This window comes from Odocoileus virginianus, unplaced genomic scaffold (genome assembly GCF_023699985.2).
Source record: "Odocoileus virginianus isolate 20LAN1187 ecotype Illinois unplaced genomic scaffold, Ovbor_1.2 Unplaced_Scaffold_3, whole genome shotgun sequence".
In the NCBI taxonomy this organism is placed as follows: Eukaryota; Metazoa; Chordata; class Mammalia; order Artiodactyla; family Cervidae; genus Odocoileus; species Odocoileus virginianus.
The window spans coordinates 2,800,108-2,818,798 of NW_027224265.1; the positions used below are offsets into that span (position 1 = coordinate 2,800,108).

Consider the following 18,691-nt stretch of genomic DNA (forward strand, 5'->3'; position numbering starts at 1 on the left):
TTACTGCTTTTCTGTTGTAAGTTCTTATGTATATTTGATAAATTCCCTGTTGATAGTGTTGAATTATGGAGAAGGAAATGGCAACCCACTCCAGTATTCTCACCTGGGAAATCCCATGGACAGAGGAGCCTGGTAGGCTACAGTCCATGGGGTCACAAAAGAGTCAGACACAACTTAGAGACTAAACCACACCAAGGTTGAATTCAGAGTCATGTTTGTAGAAAGCTTTTTCAGTAAGAAGTACTGTTCTACTTCCAAAATTCACATTCTGCATCATGCTTATTGGGCTTCCCTGATGGCTCAGAGAGTAAAGAATCTGCCTGCAATGCAGGAGACCTGAGTTGATCCCTGGGTTGGGAAGATGCCCTGGAGGAGGGCATGGCAACCCACTCCAGTGTTCTTGCCTGGAGAATCCCCACAGACAGAGGAGCCTGGCAGGCTACAGTCCATGGGGTCTCAAAGAGTCAGACACAACTGAGTGACTAAGCACACACACACACATCATGTTTATGATGCCTTAATTCTATTATCTCACTACTATTTCTTAAAAGTGAAGCTACTTTGCAATATTTCTTGTGACCAGAGTCTTTAATAGGTCTGAAAAAGACACTCAAGAAGGCTTGCTGACAGATCTATTTTTATAGGCAAAATGTCACTAAGTACAAGAGCAAATGTTAAGATGGCATTAGAATCAAACATAAACTTCCAGTTTATGAGAGCCATTCCATTACTATACTCAATACAGTATATGAAAATAATAGCTTTTTTGTGGTCCTCTCTGCATTACTTTATATAGTTATCAATGAATGTCATTTGCCATAGTTGTCAATGAATGGAATTGATTCCTTTCCATTTAGTTATTTATGGAATTTTTAAGTGGGCCCATTTATAATTTTTAATAAAGAAGGACCTGAAAGCCACACATAGTTACTAACATGAGAGATTCAAAAGACACATTCAAGGGTGCTCCTTATTGCTAGAGAAAGCTACAACCATTCCCTGAAACACTACACTGAAGTTTCCTGATGGTCAACAGGAGTAATAATAGTCACAACATTCTGAAATCTTAATATGTATCTAAACAAAAAGCAATATGAATGTTAAAAGATAGATTACTCTTGCAGGAAAAAATGTAACCTTCCGAGTCTTCCATTGTGTATCTTAACAATTTCCATGAAAAATTATTCCCCATGCACAAAGTTCCAGGAACAATTTTATACAGAAATCTTTTCTCTGCGGAACTACATTCACCATGCAAAATGCAATGTTTGAAAGTAGAACATACAATTCACTGGGCAGTAACATTCAGAGGACTGTCCTATGTAGTCACAACCACTTACATGGCACATTACAGTTCAAAAATGGCCAGTGGCCTACGTAACCAGAATATTCTAAGGATTTCAAAAAGAAAGCATAATACCAATAACTTATCAGTAGGCTTAGTAAGACAGGACCAGCTATTTAACAGATATCTAGCAAATCACCTTACAGAGACAGTTTGTTTACTGTGCTAAAGCTTTGGGAAATCTATCACTATTACTGTACATTCGGGTCTGAACCAAGAGTAAATCTTGGCGTTTGGCCCTCTAGTTACTTTACATTTTGGAAAGAAACCCGAAAACAAGCAATTCTGAGAGCCCAGACATAATTTTTCAAGTCGCTAGATGTGTCATGAAGGATAATTATACATATTAATGTCCACAGTGGGTGTTTCCAATCCTGTAAGAATTCTCAATCAGATCCATAATAAGAACACTATTGTGCAGTTACGTAATTTTGTCTCTTGCAGGTCTCTCAGCAAGTGAACAGAAGTTTGGGAGGCTTTACTTTGTACAGCTTTTATATCGTGCATTGCTACATATCCTAGTAGGCTGAAAAAAATGCATGGAGCCATTGCCCTGCTCCATTCACTCTGCCCGAGGCACCTGGTCTAAAGAAGGACCAGGCTGGTGAGAAAGGTTGGTGCCCTAAGCACATCCGTCTCTGCTGCTGCAGGGGCAGGGAGCACATGTCCTGCTAAGCTGCACAGACTTAGTGACCTTTGTTTCTCCCTGGGCATCCTGGAGGTATCACCCATAGTATAAGGAGCAACAGTTTACTGTAGTTATCAGAATGAGAGTTAAGAAGCCCTCCTGCATCTTAAAACAGATTATGTTCCTTCCCCTGGAATTTTGGAAAAGACAAAGTATTGCACTCATAAAAGCCCCTGAGGGAAGAAGCAAGAGAAAGACAAAAAGATGGAAATATATAAGTTGAAAAAGAAAGCAGTGAAAATCAAAGGAAATCTATAAACAAAGTAGCCTGTTATATAATGCTCTAATTATATGTGTTTTGTAGGATTGAACAAAGCAGATATTCACTTAAAAGTCAATCAGCTGTAAGAGGTTTTGTGGTTTATAAAGTATTGTTTCCCTTAAAAATATATTTTACCTTACTACCTTACTTTAATATATGCTGATTCATTAGCAATTATAAAAAGTAATTAGTAATTATAAAATAATATGTCATGTCCTTTATACCTGTGAAGTGGGTTGGAGTCATCTGGTGATTATTACTATTGGGTTGGCAAAAAGTTCATTTGGATTTTTCTGTAACATCTTACAGAAAAACCTGAACTAACTTTTTGGCCACCCCAATACTTTTAGTAGTATAAATTTCTTTGTTGTTGTTGTTCAGCCATTGAGTTGTGCCCGACTCTGTGCAACCCTATGGACTGCAGCATGCCAGGCCTCCCTGTCCTTCACTGTCTCTGTCCATTGAGTCGGTGATGCCATCCAACCATGTCATCCTCTGTCATCCCCTTCTCCTGCCATCAGTCTTTCCCAGTCTTTTCCAGTGAGTTGGCTCTTCACATTAGGTGGCCAAAGTATTGGAGCTTCAGCATCAGTCCTTCCAATGAGTATTCAGGGTTGATTTCCTTTAGGATGGACTGGTTGGATCTCCTTGCTGTCCAAGCAACTCTCAAGAGTCTTCTCCAACACCACAGTTCAAAAGCATCAATTCTTTGGCATTCAGCCTTCTTTATGGTCCAGCTCTCACATCTGTACATGACTACTGGAAAAACCATAGCTTTGACTATACAGACCTTTGTCAGCAAAGTGATGTCTCTGCTTTTTAATATGCTGTCTAGGTTTGTCACAGCTTTCCTTTCCAAGGAGCAGGTGTCTTGTCAGAACTCTCAACTATAACCCACCTCAACTCCCCTCCAGTTAGTCCTCTACCATCCCAAAGAACCTTTTAAAATACATTAAGGATGAGCATTGGATCACTTTTGAAAAATTTCTGGACTTAACCAATTTGGCATTTGCTCTTTGTAGATGAGAATCCAAACCAAAATCAATTGCTATGTTCTGTTGCAAACACTCATATGTTCAACTGCCATGTTTTTTCTCAGTACTGCTTACCCACTTTTCTAGCTGCCTCGCCAGTCTGTGTTCTAGGTTCTTATTCTGTGTCTTGAGCTGATAAAACCAGGAAGGGAGGATATACCAGATCCCTTACCAGTCTTCCAGGCAGTACAGCTGCTCAGAGAGCTGAGACCTCCAGTAAACAGCCCTTCTCCTTGCTAAGTGGGAAAAGGCCTGTCCTAACCCCGGGCAGTACTGGTCACTTCCCTTTCCACTCTTTAAAAACAAGGTCCTCCTACAAAGCTGAAGTCATCAAAACAGAAATATAGATCAATGGAACAGGATAGAAGGCCCAGAAATAAACCCACACACCTATGGTCAGTTAATCTATGAGAAAGGAAGCAAGACAATGGAGAGAAGACAGACTCTTCAGTAAGTGGTGCCAGGAAACTGGACAGCTCCATGTGAAAGAACGAAATGATAATATTCTTTAATGAGATTTACAAAGAGCTCATATGGCTCTATATCAAAAACAAACAATCAAACCAAAAAAATGAGCCAGAGACCTAAATAGATATTTCTCCATAGAAGACATACAGATGGCCAAGATAACACATGAAAAGATACTTGACATCACTAAGTATTAGAGAAATGGAAATCAAAACTACAGTGAGGTGTCACCTCACACCAGTCAGAATGGCCATCATCAAAGAGTCTACAAGCCATACATGCTAGAGAGAGTGCGCAGAAAAGGAAACCCTCCTACACTGTTGATGGGAATGTAAATTGATACAACCACTATGGAGAACAGTATGGAAGTTCCTTTCAAAACTAAAAACAGAGCTACATTAGGTCCAGCAATTCCTCTCCTGGTTTTGTATCCAAAGAAAACCATGATTCGAAAGGATATGTGCACCCAGTGTTCATTGTTCACAATTGCCAAGATGTGGAAGCAGCCTCAGTGTCCAGCAACAAATGAATGGATAAAGAAGATGTGGTACATATATACAATGGGATATTACTCAGCCATAAAAAAGAATGAAATAATGCCATTTGCAGCAACATGGATGGACCTGGAGATTATCATACTAAGTGAAGTAAGTCAGACAAAGACAAATATCATATGATATTGCTTATATGCAGAATCTAAAAAAAAATGATACAAATGAACTTATTTACAAAACAGGAACACACAAAATGAATTTACGGTGATCAGGGAGAAAGGGTAGATGAGGGCAGATAGACTGGGAATTCAGGATTGTCAGGTACACACAGCTGTATTTCAAATAAATAACGAACCAGGGCCTACTGTGTAGCACGGGAAATTCTGTTCAATGTTCTATAACAAAATAAATGGGAAAATAATTTGAAAAATAATGGATACTTGTATGGGTATAACTGAATCACTTTGCTGTGCACCTGTAACTCACACATTATTGTTAATCAACTATACTCCAAATCAGAGAAGGCAGTGGCACCCCACTCCAGTACTCTTGCCTGGAAAATCCCATGGACGGAGGAGCCTGGTAGGCTGCAGTCCATGGGGTCTCGAAGAGTCAGACACGACTGAGCGACTTCACTTTCACTTTTCACTTTCATGCATTGGAGAAGGAAATGGCAACCCACTCCAGTATTCTTGCCTGGAGAATCCCAGGGATGGGGGAGCCTGGTGGGCTGGCGTCTATGGGGTCACACAGAGTCAGACACGACTGAAGCGACTTAGCAGCAGCAGCAGCCAAATAAAAATTAAACAAAAGCTGGGTCCTCCAACCTGAGCAATTTACACTATATTCAGTTTCTTACCTTTACAAAGGATGTCAGTGCCAGATGGAAGAGCCTTCTGAACAGACTCCTACCTCTGTGAGGAAGAGAAATGTGTTTGCATAAGAGTGAGGATCCAAGCACTAACTGGAGCACCTTTTCACTTCACTGTGGGTGGTGGTGATGTCACTCACATGCACTGCAGGTGTTCGGCATCCCATGCTTCAGTCATTTTTCTGTTGGTTGGAGACTGTTCCCTGTGCAGAGTCTAATGAATATCCAAAGGAAGTCACAACTAAAAGCAGTCTTAAGATACCAGCCATTTTCTTCAAGTGGGTTCTAGCAATACAGTTTCACTCAAAAAGAAAGCATTTCAGCACTAAGGAAAAGGATTCACCATCAGCCACCAAGGCTGATGCTTTCTCTGCTAAAGTGGAAAAACACACATGCCTACTGGGGCCATAGTTTTGGTAAATTATAATACTCTCTCTGATTATAATTCTAAGCGCTGAAAAGTACTGACAATACTTCTCTTTAACCTTTTCATGTTAGAGAAAACTCAAGTTCTACAAGGTTAGCTAACCTCCTTGACCTGATTTGGTTGGTCCAAAGTCAAGGACTTAAAATCTGTTTCTGAAGCCCAGCTCATCATTCTGTCTTTCCCCACGACACTGCCTTTAAAAAAACAAAACAAAACAAAAAAAGCACTTTTTATTTCATATTGCGGTATAGCCAATCAGCAACGTTATGAAAGTTTCAGGTGGACCAAAGGGACTCAGCCATACATACACATTGTATGTGTGTCCGTATACATGTATCCATTCTGCCACAAACCTGCCTCCAGTTCAGGCTGTCACATGACATTGAGCAGAGTTCCCTGTGCTATATAGTAGGCCCTTGTTTGTTATCCACTTTAAATATTAATGTGTACGTGTCCATCCCACACTCCCTAACTATTCATTCCCCCAATCTATTCCCCTGACAACCATAAGTGTGTTCTCTAAAGTCTTTGAGTCTGTTTTATAAATAAGTTCAGTTGTATCATGTGTTTTTAGTTCACGTATAAGGGATGTCATACGATGCTTCCACTTATCTGTCTGACTTATTTCACTCAGAATGACAAGCTCTAGGCCCACCCATGGTGCTGCAAATGATATTATTTCATCTTTAAAAAGTTGTCTTCCTCCACCCAGTCCCCCTTTAGCTTGCAGTTCTCCTTGTGAGACATCCTTTGTCTACCATTCAAAAGAATTAAATGGATCAACCGCAGAATAAGTAGCTTATAACAAGCACAGTTGAAAGCTCTGGGTCATCAGTTCTCATCTTATGAACAAGAAAGAGGACTTGCAGGGGTTTTTAAAGACGAATCAAGAAAGCAAGTGATTGAAGTCTCACTAGGAAGTATTCACACTTTCCATCAGCCGCGATAAGTTTTGGCAGTGTTACTGACATCCTTTGGGTTTGTCCTGTCCATGTGAAACACAGTGTATTTAAATTACCAACAAAATCTTGACAGCATAGACTCTGTCGGTTGATTAAAGTGTGCTAACAAGCATGCCGTGTGCTAAGTCATGCCGGGAGGCTGGATGACTGGGTCTCCTTGTACATTCAGCAGTGGGAACATGCCCTTCCTGTAGGGCTCAGCCAGAAATGCTGAACAAGCTGCAAAGGACAAGGTGAACCTTGGCCTTCTGGCACTTCGCCCTTCTCCGGGGAAATGAAGAGCGTGGAGAAAGCAATTAAGGTACAAGGTGAAGAAAGCAGTAGCTGCTGCTGCTTCTTTTTTTCTTTAAGTGGTGAATGAAAGATTCCTCATGGAGGAGGTTAGCCCAAAAAAGAGATCAGTAGCCCCTCAAATTTCAAGGTAAGTGTTCTCAGACAGATATAGGTACTTTTCAAAAGGCACAGATTCAAGAAAATGATTTTGAGTTACTAAGCAGCACTAGAGCTTACCGTGATCATCAGGCTGAAGAATAGACCCCCAACCAAGTTGCAAAGGATTCTGCTCTGGAACTGATCACCAGCTGTGTTTGTTTGTTTCCCTAACAGGTGAAAAATGCAGCTGCCAATGTACTCAGGGAAACATGGCTAATTTACAAAAATACAAAGCTAGTAAAAAAGATAGATCATGCAAAAGTCAGAAAACATCAACGGAAATTCTTGCAAGCTATTCATCAGTAAGTACCATTCTTCACTTTCATTCTGCATTGGTATCTCTGGGTTTTAATTCTTGCACCTGCTTATTCTTCTTTCATGAGGGAGGGAAAAAGAGAACATTATCATGTTTGTTCCCAGAAGACATTATTTGGCATTTTAATAATTCCATAAATTTTCTTAGAATTTCATTTGTCAGTTCATTTTATGATGAAAAATCATTTATTATTGGGAGAATAGCCACATAATGTATTAATTAAAGTGTCTATTCAGTTTCTTTTTTTTAAATAAAAGGAATAATTTCAGTTAAAATCTTAATTTTGCATTTATTTATTCATATAGTTTGCTCTAAGATGTTTAGTTTGTATCTAGTACAAAACTTTGAAAGAAATTTAACATTTTATGATCTACTTGGGTTTTTTTTAACATACTGCCAAACATCTTTATATGAAGGTAGTACATGCAATTGATTTAATACTTGAATTTTTAAATTAGTTTTTAATCAGGATTTGGGGGATTTTCTATATGCTATATGTTCATTATTGATTTTAGAGTTCCTATAGGCCTTGCACTCTTTCGTCATTATTCAGACTTTATCCAAGCCACAGTTACTCAATTTGTTTAAGTCATTCATACCATTTTATTGTTATACCATCATAGGCTTTAAAGCAAACATCTCTATCTAGTAAGTTTCCATGATAATTTGAAAGCACCAGGTCTTTCTCCCCCCAGGCTGGCAGCATCATTACCGTAAGTACATCATGTGGGTGTCAGCTGTGATGTCATGCAGCCTTGCTCTTAATGCCCTTTCTATATGGAGAAGGGCAGACGCATCACATTGATGGGTCAGAAAACTGACTTTTCTCATGCAGCCTACCAGGGTAATGATGGAAAGGTAGGTAAATACTAGGTATCCAGATTAGAGAGTGAGATGTGTTTTCTCAGAGCTAATTAGCACAGCTGACAGGAAGTTCTGAGGTTGAGGTTTTCATTTTACTTATTTAGGTAATTCATATGTATATTATACTTACATTCTGTGAAAATCACCAAGCATTCAACTTCTACCTTTTCACCTGCCCATCCACTGCCCTTTTTAAAGAGGTAACACTGAAAATGTGGAATGTGTCTATATTTATAGACATACATGTATTTCTATAGAAATTGCTCCCTTCCCTAATGAAAATAAAATCCAAGAACCCGAGCTCTAAAATAGGAGGTTCTGCACACACAGCCGAGTAGCTGGTCTTCACTGCCATCTTAGCGATCCACATATGTGCTTTCCTCACTGCCACCTGCACTGGAGTGACACTATTTCTGCTTCAGCTCTGTGACTTGATGGGACACACACAACTATGCATTTTCCGCATTACAAAGAAAAGAATGTTAAGAAAGTACTCTTTCCAAGTCTGGGGAAGAGTAAAAGTGAAAGAGAGGAACGTTGTATAAGACCCAACTCACAAGCCGAAGCTTGCTTCCTAGAGTCATAGCTGCCTTTAAAGCTAGGTACCACACCTGGCCTGCTTACCTCCACATCTTGATTTCTTGAGGCTTAGACCTAAGAGAGTGGGTCCCCTGAGCGATGCTAAGCTTTCACCTCCCCCTCAAGAGTCACCTGGTAAACTTTTCTTAGAGTGATCGTTCCTACATGCCCCCCCAAACCAAACAACACAGTAACCTCAGCGTTCATACAAGAGGTGCCCATGGTATACTGCGGAGAATTCTTTCTTTGTACTTGAACGTTTCGATGCTAACCTATTTTGTTCAGATCTATTAAAAAGAAAATGTACCTTTGTGGTTGTGAGACAATGTAGTGTCCTGGCTGAAAGGATGAGAGGTGATGTGGAATTGAGCCCATGGGTCAGTCTTTGGGTTCAGCAATCACACCTCCCATGTCCTCTGGGATTATATTAGTATCCCTTCCTGCTAGTGTACTGTGTCTTCAGTATATAGTGAAATGTGACACTTGCCTTTGATGGCATTGATAAACTTTCATAGAACTGAAACAAATAAACACTTTGACAGTTTTCCTCATAATTCTGAAGCCATGTATAAATGGTGGTTATTTATGTATTTATATAAGTTTGTCATAGACCTCTTAAGCTCAGAATACATTCACACTCAAAACGTTGGGGGACAACTTAGGCGATATTCATTGTAAAATTTTTTCAACTTTGCTGTAGGTTTGAAAATTTCTATAATAAAAAGGCAAAAAAATATTTGGGGAAACTAAGTATAAAAGCTGTCCCTAACCAATTGGTGTATTGCAACAAGACGTGCTGACCTGACCTGAGGTGAAGGGTTTCATGGTGTAGGTGTCGTGTGTCTTTCAGCATGCTGCCTTTGGGCAGAGGAAGCCACACGTGATTCTTCTGCTTCTTTCAGACATTTCTCATTGTTTCTTCTGTAGCTGTGTGTACTTCTAAAGCAGATGAGCTTCAAGCAACTCAAAGATAAATTGTTTTGTAAACTAGTCTTGGGACTATGGGGTTTCCTTTGAGGTGGGAGGGTCCTTACAACTTTGTGAAAAGTAGATGGGCTGGGTGGGGCTAGATTATTCTAATTATGCATAATTACCTTTCATTTGAACTTAGTGAGTGAAGCCATAAAGGAAAGCACATAGGGCTCGATTCCTACGGGCATGGCCTTTACTGCCTTCACTGCCCAGCCTCGTCCATCAGTAGCGGGGGAAATCGGACCTTGCCAGTTGAGGGGAAATGTACCCATTCATTTACTAGAGCTCTCCTGGCCTCTGCTCTCTGATTTGTCCTGAGAGCTTTGCAGGAGCTCTATCCCGTCTACCAGCCTCCTCTGTCTCAGCTGTCCTTCTCTTTCCCAAGCCTCACGGCCTCTCTCCCGGGCACAGGACTTTCTAGTCTCTGACGGATGCCTAACTCTGCAGGCCTGTGTCCTCTTTTTAGGACCCTGTCTGTCTTTGGGGATCGTCACTTAGTGCATGAAGCATTCTGTTTCTGTAACTTTTACCACTTTCTCTGGTATCAACTTTACAGCTTCTCATTCTTAAGTCTCAGTTAGAGACTCATCAGTTAACATGCACTTGTCTCAAAGTCACGAAATCCAATAATTTCTATAACAGAGAGTGTTAGATTACCCACCTTTCAGAAAACAAGGCTTCCCAATAGCCTCGACTTGGAAAAGATGTACCCCCTCCAAAAACAGTGTTAATCCTGTTGTTTAGAGTAGTATCCATTTAACTATATTCTATTCACACTAGGCAAAAACATCTCCTATTTTGTCACGTTTTAAAGAGGCCAAGATAACTTGATCCAAGTTCTTCCTTCCGAACTCTAGTTCTGGAGGAAGCTATGTGCTTTCAGGTGGGCAAGTACAGTGGCAATGCAAAAGGGTGATGACATAACAGAATAGTGTTTCTCTCTGATCAATATGCCCAAATCCTGCAGAATCTTAACAGGACCTTCCAGCTAACGAATCGAGCCCCCTGTGCGCACTGAACACCACTCTGTGTTATTTTGTTCCAGAATATTTTACAGTTTCTTTTCTTTTGTTTTGTCTTTTTATTTCAACAAAATGAAACATAGAGCGCGGAAGTAAGTTGTGTGAGCCGCTCCTTTCAGCATTCGCAGAATTTCCTACCGGCTGCATGCATCCAAGCGGACCCTTTATTGTGAATTTTAGTAGTCTGATTGCTGCTGTGGAAATGTGTTCCGAAATCATGATATTTTCCTGTGATAAGTGAAGTTCACAAGGAAGAAATCAACATATGTTTCTTATTCTTCTTTTTGGGTGGGGGGAGAAATAAAATGCACACCTGCATGTTACCTTTTATTCTGGCAGCTGCAGCTTACATAGGCTTTTTGAACCAATTCTGCTTTACAGGCAGTCTAAGTGGCAACACGGCAAGATGATTTAAGTTCAAGCCTACTCTACATCAGCTTTCCAGATTAGCAGAAAATGAAATGGGCAAAATTCTACTGTCAGAGGCATACTAGCGTTAGCCAAGAGAAGTATGTTGTGTGGAAGGGGGAAGACCCACCTCAGCCAGGGGCCCAGCACCAGCCCTGCTAGCAGGCTGGCAGAGCTCAGAACTGCGCTGTCCTGACCCGATGCTGGAGACCTCCCATCCCGTGGCCGCAAACTTCGAGTCATTCATGTGCCAGTTCTGCTATGACTGCCCTAAATCTGAAAAGAAACTTGATATAAATCCCTGTCATAAGTGGATTTAAAAATATGTCACTCCCAGCAAGGAGAGAGAGAGAACAGTAAATTGGTTGACAACTAAGCCACTGGTATTGAACTCAAGCCACAAGCTGTTGCCTGCAGAGAGCTCTGAGCTGAGATTCTGCTCCCTCTTAAAAAAAAAAAACGGGAAGAGCAGGTGTTAGGAGATAAAAACAGGATAGGACTAGCCTGGGAGATTTTTCTTATAATAATTCAAGAATTGGAAGAGAATTAAAGGGAATAACTCTCTCTCCATCTGTTTTAGTGTTTTTTAATGTCTTGCTTGAGTATCACTTAGTCATCTAGAACACCTCCGTTGGTATAAATCCAGCCCTTCAGAAAGAAAATCCCAATCTAACCCTCTTCTTTTCACACACATGGAAACTGAATGTCAGGTTAGGGCCAAGAAGCATAGAGTCCTTGTCTGACACTGTTATTTTCTCTAATACATTTCTCGAGAATGACCCACACCTGTTTAAAGTTGGTTTGCTTGTGTTTGGGGTTTTTTTTTTTCACTCTTTTTAAAAGGCACACATCAAGAACTGTAACCCTTTTCAGTACTTAGAGAAACATTTCTCAACAACATACTAGATTTAAATATGTGTTTGTAAATTTCTTTTAGACTAAAACATATTCCATTACTATAATAGCATAAAAAGGAGCTAGTTACATTAGTTCCAAGACTTTTAATAAAGAAACACATAGTCACAATCACAAGATCTGACCTTAGCCTGTTTGAGATTGGTAAAGATCGTGTTGGAAGCAGGTGTCACTTAAACGCTCACTGGCAGAGGAGCTGTCTTTTCACTCTGGACAGATTTGGTGGCATATTGAAGATCCATATTTTGGGGAAAAAATCACTGAGCATTGTGAACATGTGTTACAGAAATCTCCCTGGCAGTAAAATCTTGCCCTGTGAATTTTTGTATCCCTTCTAGCCAATTACCTTTCATTTAAATTGGGAAATAATCAAGAATACATGCTCCAGCATTAACACTATACTTTGTAAAATGACTGGTCTCCAGAGTAATAAGGTTAGCATGGGTTTTCATGAAGTAGCTCAGAGAGAACTGTTTCTCTTGGAGCATAGCTTTGAATTGTTGACTTAAAGAGCAATAGACTGCCTTTCTCTGGTTGGAAAATCTGAATTTCTTGCTAGGTAATGAGCACTGAATAAATATTTGTTGAAATATCGTTGTCACTAAGTTACAGCATAGTAGGTACTCATTCAGAATTTTTTTTAGAAAAAAGGTTTTATGACTGTCAATCAGATATACTCAATGTTATTTAAAAGTTTCTAAAAGTAACTTTACAAGTAGAAGAGAGACCATCTGTCAGACACTCTAATTGTCCTGTGACTTTTATCTACAATAAAAAATGAAGGGAAATTCTCCCAAGGAAATGGTCTGGCTTCCCTTCAAATTCAGTGGCAGTGTAAAAGTCAAGTGAAATAAATACAATGAAGAATAAGAGAATTATGTATTTTGAGTTATCTTGCTGCTGGTTGAATAAAAGTTTTCTTGTTGCTAATGAGAATCTCACTTATCACTGTGTTTCATCAGGTTCAAATACCTAACCCAATCCATTTCAGACTAAACAGGGCTAACACCTGTATCTAGTCACGTAGACATAGGAAGGTGCTCCTGCGCCAACACTGATAAGATTCCAGTTGCTTTGCATATTTCTTCCTATGTCTATTTGTCACGATACTGGGGCTTTAAGGAATGTTTTGGCTTTTCTCATATGGTTAAAGCCTTATGAGCCTTTCTCAATTCAACTTTGACTCCCTGGTAAACAGTTGTCCTAAGGACACCTTATCTCTTACTCTCTCTCTCCCTTCCTTTTTGCGGTGTTGGGGAAGCATGCTTCTCATTGTACCAGATACATAACCAATTGGGACTTTACCCCCAAATATTCAAGGCATTATCCATGCAGTTATTTGCTCTTGTCAATTTTGTGCATGCTCTTTGGAAGGCTTATGATAGTCGCAGAAAAGAAAAAAAAGAAAAACTTTCTGACTTCAGATTCTGTCTTTTAGATTAAGAAGTGTAAAAATGGAGCAGAGGAAACTGAACGACCAAGCAAACACCTTGGTGGACCTGGCAAAGGTGAGCTTGGGGGTCTCAGCCCTCGTATTCGCACCTGTTGGAACTAATCACACACAGAAACCAGTAACACTTCAGGAGGCAGCCACCCAAAGTTATTTACCCAGTCAAACCAACAGATCATACTGACATGACAGCCCAACTTAGAAGAATTCTTCTAAAACTCTTGCTTGATGTGTACTTTCCCTCTACACATGTTCAGCCCCATTCTGAAAGCTTTCCTGCTTGCAGGGATTTGGAAGTTCAGTTAGAAATATAAATGTAAATATATGAGATGAAATATAAATATATGAGACAATACCTTTGGGATGCTTATATGTGACTTAGTCTCATCCCTGTGAGGGCAGAACCAGGTCTTGGGTTTTACTATGAGGTTCAAGGCTAAATGGGCTTCCCTTGTGGCTCAGCTGGTGAAGAATCCGCCTGCAATGTGGGAGATCTGGGTTCGATCCCTGGGTTGGGACGATCCCCTGGAGAAGGGAAAGGCTACCCATTCCAGTATTCTGGCCTGGAGAATTCCATGGCCTGTGTAGACCAAGACTGAGTGACTTTCACTTTCAAGGCTAAGTAGAACTCACTAATAAATTTTTTTTTACCTATTTTGAACAATAGGCTTTCTGTCCTGTTCCATTGGTCTATATGTCTTCATACTACTTTCTTAAAGTACATTAATAGTCCCCAATTCTTATATCATGATTAGATGTTTTCTCTGGTTTATTTTGGTTGTTCCTCTCAGGTGAACTACACTTCAAAATATGAATATTTTTCAACAATGACAACATTCCTTTCAATGTTCTAAATTTTAAATGAGGCATTAGAATAGCATTTATGTATGTGTTGGGCCTGTTAACATGAACGCTTTGAAAAAGGCAGTTCTCAGTCAGACCTGTGTTCTGATGTTTGTTTGCTGTAACAACTATGTCCTTTACAAGGCCCCCATTATATTCTTCAAAAATTATACCTATTTGTCCTAGTCCCATTAATTAAATTCATTTTAGTGTATATCAGTAATACATACTGTATAAATATGTTGGAGTGGAATATTTGATATCTTATAAATAGAAGTGAAGTATTTAGTGACTTATCCCACCGAGTAAGATTTACATGTATTCATGGCAAATAGATGGGGAAACAGTGTCAGACTTTATTTTGGGGGGCTCCAAAATCACTGTAGATGGTGACTGCAGCCATGAAATTAAAAGACACTTACTCCTTGACAGGAAAGTTTTGAGCATCCTAGACAGAATATTAAAACACAAAGACATTACTTTGCCAACAAAGGTCCGTCTAGTTAAGGCTATGGTTTTTCCAGTAGTCATGTATGGATGTGAGAGTTGGACTATAAAGAAAGCTGAGCACTGAAGAATTGATGCTTTTGAACTGTGGTGTTGGAGAAAACTCTTGAGAGTCCCTTGGACTGCAAGGAGATCCAACCAGTCCATCCTAATGAAGATCAGTCCTGGGTGTTCATTGGAAGGACTGATGTTGAAGCTGAAATTCCAATACTTTGGCCACCTGATGCGAAGAACTGACTCATTTGAAAAGACCCTGATGCTGGGAAAGATTGAAGGCAGGAGGAGAAGGGGGGGACGACAGAGGATGAGATGGTTGGATGGCATCACCAACTCAGTGGACATGAGTTTGGGTAAACTCCGGGAGTTGGTGATGGACAGGGAGGCCTGGCGTGCTGCAGTCCATGGGGTCGCAAAGAGTCGGACACAACTGAGCAACTGAACTGAACTGAACCCCTAGGAGATCATGTATAGTTCATTTAAGCTGGACAGCACATATGTATGAGGCCTGAAGATGTGCTCAACTAATACTTACACCCGTGGTTCTCACTGGGACACACTGTGAACAGAGAAGGAGCAGGTTCTTATTATCACTCCTAGATTGAATGATAAAAGAAATTGGGTATTTTTATGAAAAAATAAAAGAGGTCACTTGAAAATAATATATATAATATATATCATTTCACTATAATATATGCTATTATACATAATAAATATACTCTTGAAGTAAAATTATCTGTGAGGCAAGAGGCTGTGTCTTTCAGTTACTTCTTTAGTGCCATGCTTATTATTACTGCAGGACTATCCATGACATAAAGAGTTTAATATTCACTGAATGAATAGTCTCACATAGTCTCAAGACTGTAGTAAACATAGAGTTAATGAACTGTCTTCCTGGCCAAACCCAGGAAGGTTTGCCTGTGTTCTGAACAGCAACTTCCTTATTCAGTAAGTTCATCTATCATCCCTAAGAGGTTGTTAAGCAGGATAAGAGCATGTATTATAGAGGGAAGTATGATAGGAGAGCAGGCTTAGCCATAAAGGTCTGAGGCTTGCAAAAGGCTGCGGTGGGCCAAGGTTAACGTCTCCAGCTTTCCTTTCTGTATCAGCCTCTTCCCTGTCTGGTTCTGAGCTGGTCAGCACTGAAGTCCTCTTTCCCTGTCTCTTGTCTCCTATTTCCAGAACTATAACTGGGAGTCAGTTATGAATACCCTCTGATCAGGACAACCAGTTGGAAAATTCACTAGGACACCGAAAGCATTTCCATATTTCAAACCACTTGGTTCTAATTAAGCCATAGCTAACAAGGTGGATTGGTAACTTTAGTATGTCCTCTAACTTTTATTCTCTTGCTCGTTATCTGTAAAAATTCTATTTGACCCAAAGGAGAGCCTACAATTTGGAACATAAGGCAGCAAAAAGATATTTAGGTATTTTTAATTGCTTTAAGTTACTAAATTACTCGATCAAATCAGTTTGTCCTAAACTTCATTCATATTCCAGTCAAAATGTCTGCTATATCCCAATACCATCTGCACTATTATGCATTATTCTTTAAAATTGGCTTGTTTATAACAATCAGCCTTGCCCTAATTAGTATTACATGTTACAAAATGAATTTGACCTGCTAACTTTTCTATATACCTAAAAGTATATACATAAATATAAAATCAAAACATATTTGTCTCTCTGCACACCACTTAAAACCCTTGGACATACCACCAGCAATACCTGTACACCATTTTCTGCAACTGGATCACATTAATTCCTAAGATCTTACTTTTCTAAGTCCTGGCATTGAACAGACACACCGATTTGTTTGGCCAGGTCACGTGTTCAGTTAGCTGACACCCCTGTTGCCCTGCAAGTTGCCAAAAGGAGACCAGCCCTGAAGCTCTGATAGCTGGCTAGTCTGCTTCCCGGGCAAGGGTAATTAAACCTTCGTTCTCTGTCTCTCTGTTCTTCTCAATCCTGTTTTCTAGACTCAGAACATCATGTATGACATGATTTCCGACTTAAATGAAAGAAGTGAAGACTTTGAGAAGAGGATCGTTACCCTGGAAACGAAGTTAGAGACTTTGATCGGTAGCATCCACGCCCTGCCTGGGCTCATAAGCCAAACCATCAGGCAGCAGCAGAGAGACTTCCTCGAGGCTCAGATGGAGAACTATGACAAGCACGTCCCCTACGATGCTGAGCGGTCCCGGTCCTCGTCCAGGAGGCGGCGGTCCTCCTCTACAGCGCCACCAACTTCATCAGAGAGTAGCTAGAAGAGAATCAGTTAACCACAAAATAAGACTTTTTGCCATCATATGGTCAATATTTTAGCTTTTATTGTAAAGCCCCTATGGTTCTAATCAGAGTTATCCGGGTTCTGATGTCAGAATCCTGGGAACCTGAACACTAAGTTTTAGGCCAAAATGAGTGAAAACTCTTTTTTTTTTTCTTTCAGATGCACAGGGAATGCACCTATTATTGCTATATATAGATTGTTCCTCCTGTAATTTCACTAACTTTTTATTCATGCACTTCAAACAGACTTTACTACTACATTATATGATATATAATAAAAAAAAAGTTAATTTCTGCACATATTTGGTCACTTGACATTTCTAAAAGCTTACTTTTCACATTATTTTCAAGGTAAAATGACTGATTATCATCTAATGCATCTTGATCATTTTTATTTCCGAAAGTATGGCCAGTCAGCAGAAGTCTTTCAATTACTCCATACCTCGTCACTAAGATTTTCTCTCATTATGAAATATTATAGTCAAAACTGTTTGACCCAGCCAGCTTACCATTGTTTGAGTTCACATCTCATTTCTATTTAATTTTGTTTCCAACTTTTATGGAAAGTGAGACTGTTACATCAAAACCTATAATATGAACTAGGGACACTGATGCTTTCAAGAACTATTTTATTCCTAGTTTACCAGCAAATTTGCTTGAAGAAAGTATCAGGGTACATCACTGTCTATCAGCTAATGGTGCAGAACTTTAGATGTAAACTACTTATTTCATCTTTCCCCATGGATTTATTATGAGAGGCCCAAGATTAACTCTGTTTGGATTATATACATACATGTTCATATACACATGTGGTTGCGTAGCTCCCAATAGCATAATTAGCATAAATGAGCATAACTCTAGCAAATGGTCGGTCTGTTCTCTTGGTCTGTGGGTACTGGGAAGTGAGTGGCATCTGCTAAATTTCAAAAGTTTTAGCACACTTGTTTCACGGCTATTAAGATCAGTTTCTGTGAAAAGTAACTCCATATTTATTGGTGCAAATACATCTCTTTCCAGAATTACTCTAAAAGTGCAGGGGGGTTGGAAAAACCACCTTTGAGGTAATAGCAGTTTGGATTTCCCTAACATGGTAGTCTCCAGAGTCTGGGAAGAGCTGGCAGGGGTAACATGATAAAAATAAGACTTCATTTGGACAGCTCTGAAACCAACCCTCTTGGGGTGGCTTACACCTAAAAAAGACTCCTTTATTTTCAGAGAAATCTGCCTTTGCCCTCTTCCCCTTGATTCTCCACAACACCCTTTGGGGTCTGCCTTATGAGACAGCCTCCAAGTGTTTTTCTTAACCAAAAATAGAGCTATACATTCATCAGCTTGCATAACTCAATGAATAAAATCACTTTCATAACTATTTTCTGTAATTGATGCAAAAATTCAAATGTTTCCATTCAAGATCAAGGACATAAAAGTATGATTACTTCAGACTGCGTGAGAATCACTTACCATTTATTACTTATCCAGAATGACTGAAAATAAAGCCTCTTTCACACACCTTATATATTTCAGTGTAGAGTGAAGATAAGGC

General features: G+C 39.7%; 1 protein-coding gene across 3 annotated transcripts in view; it reads left to right on the top strand.

Annotated features, from left to right (window-relative positions):
- The window catches only part of KCNN2 (potassium calcium-activated channel subfamily N member 2), a 480,003-nt gene extending 462,557 nt beyond the window's left edge, over positions 1 to 17,446 (top strand). For all 3 annotated transcript variants that reach the window (XM_070462358.1, XM_070462356.1, XM_070462357.1), the window contains 3 exons: positions 7,158 to 7,285; positions 13,498 to 13,567; positions 16,839 to 17,446. In XM_070462358.1, the coding sequence (XP_070318459.1) occupies positions 7,158 to 7,285; positions 13,498 to 13,567; positions 16,839 to 17,126 (486 nt within the window). In that variant the 3' untranslated portion in view covers positions 17,127 to 17,446. The remainder of the gene's footprint in view (positions 1 to 7,157; positions 7,286 to 13,497; positions 13,568 to 16,838) is intronic.
- Positions 17,447 to 18,691: the final 1,245 nt, after the last annotated feature.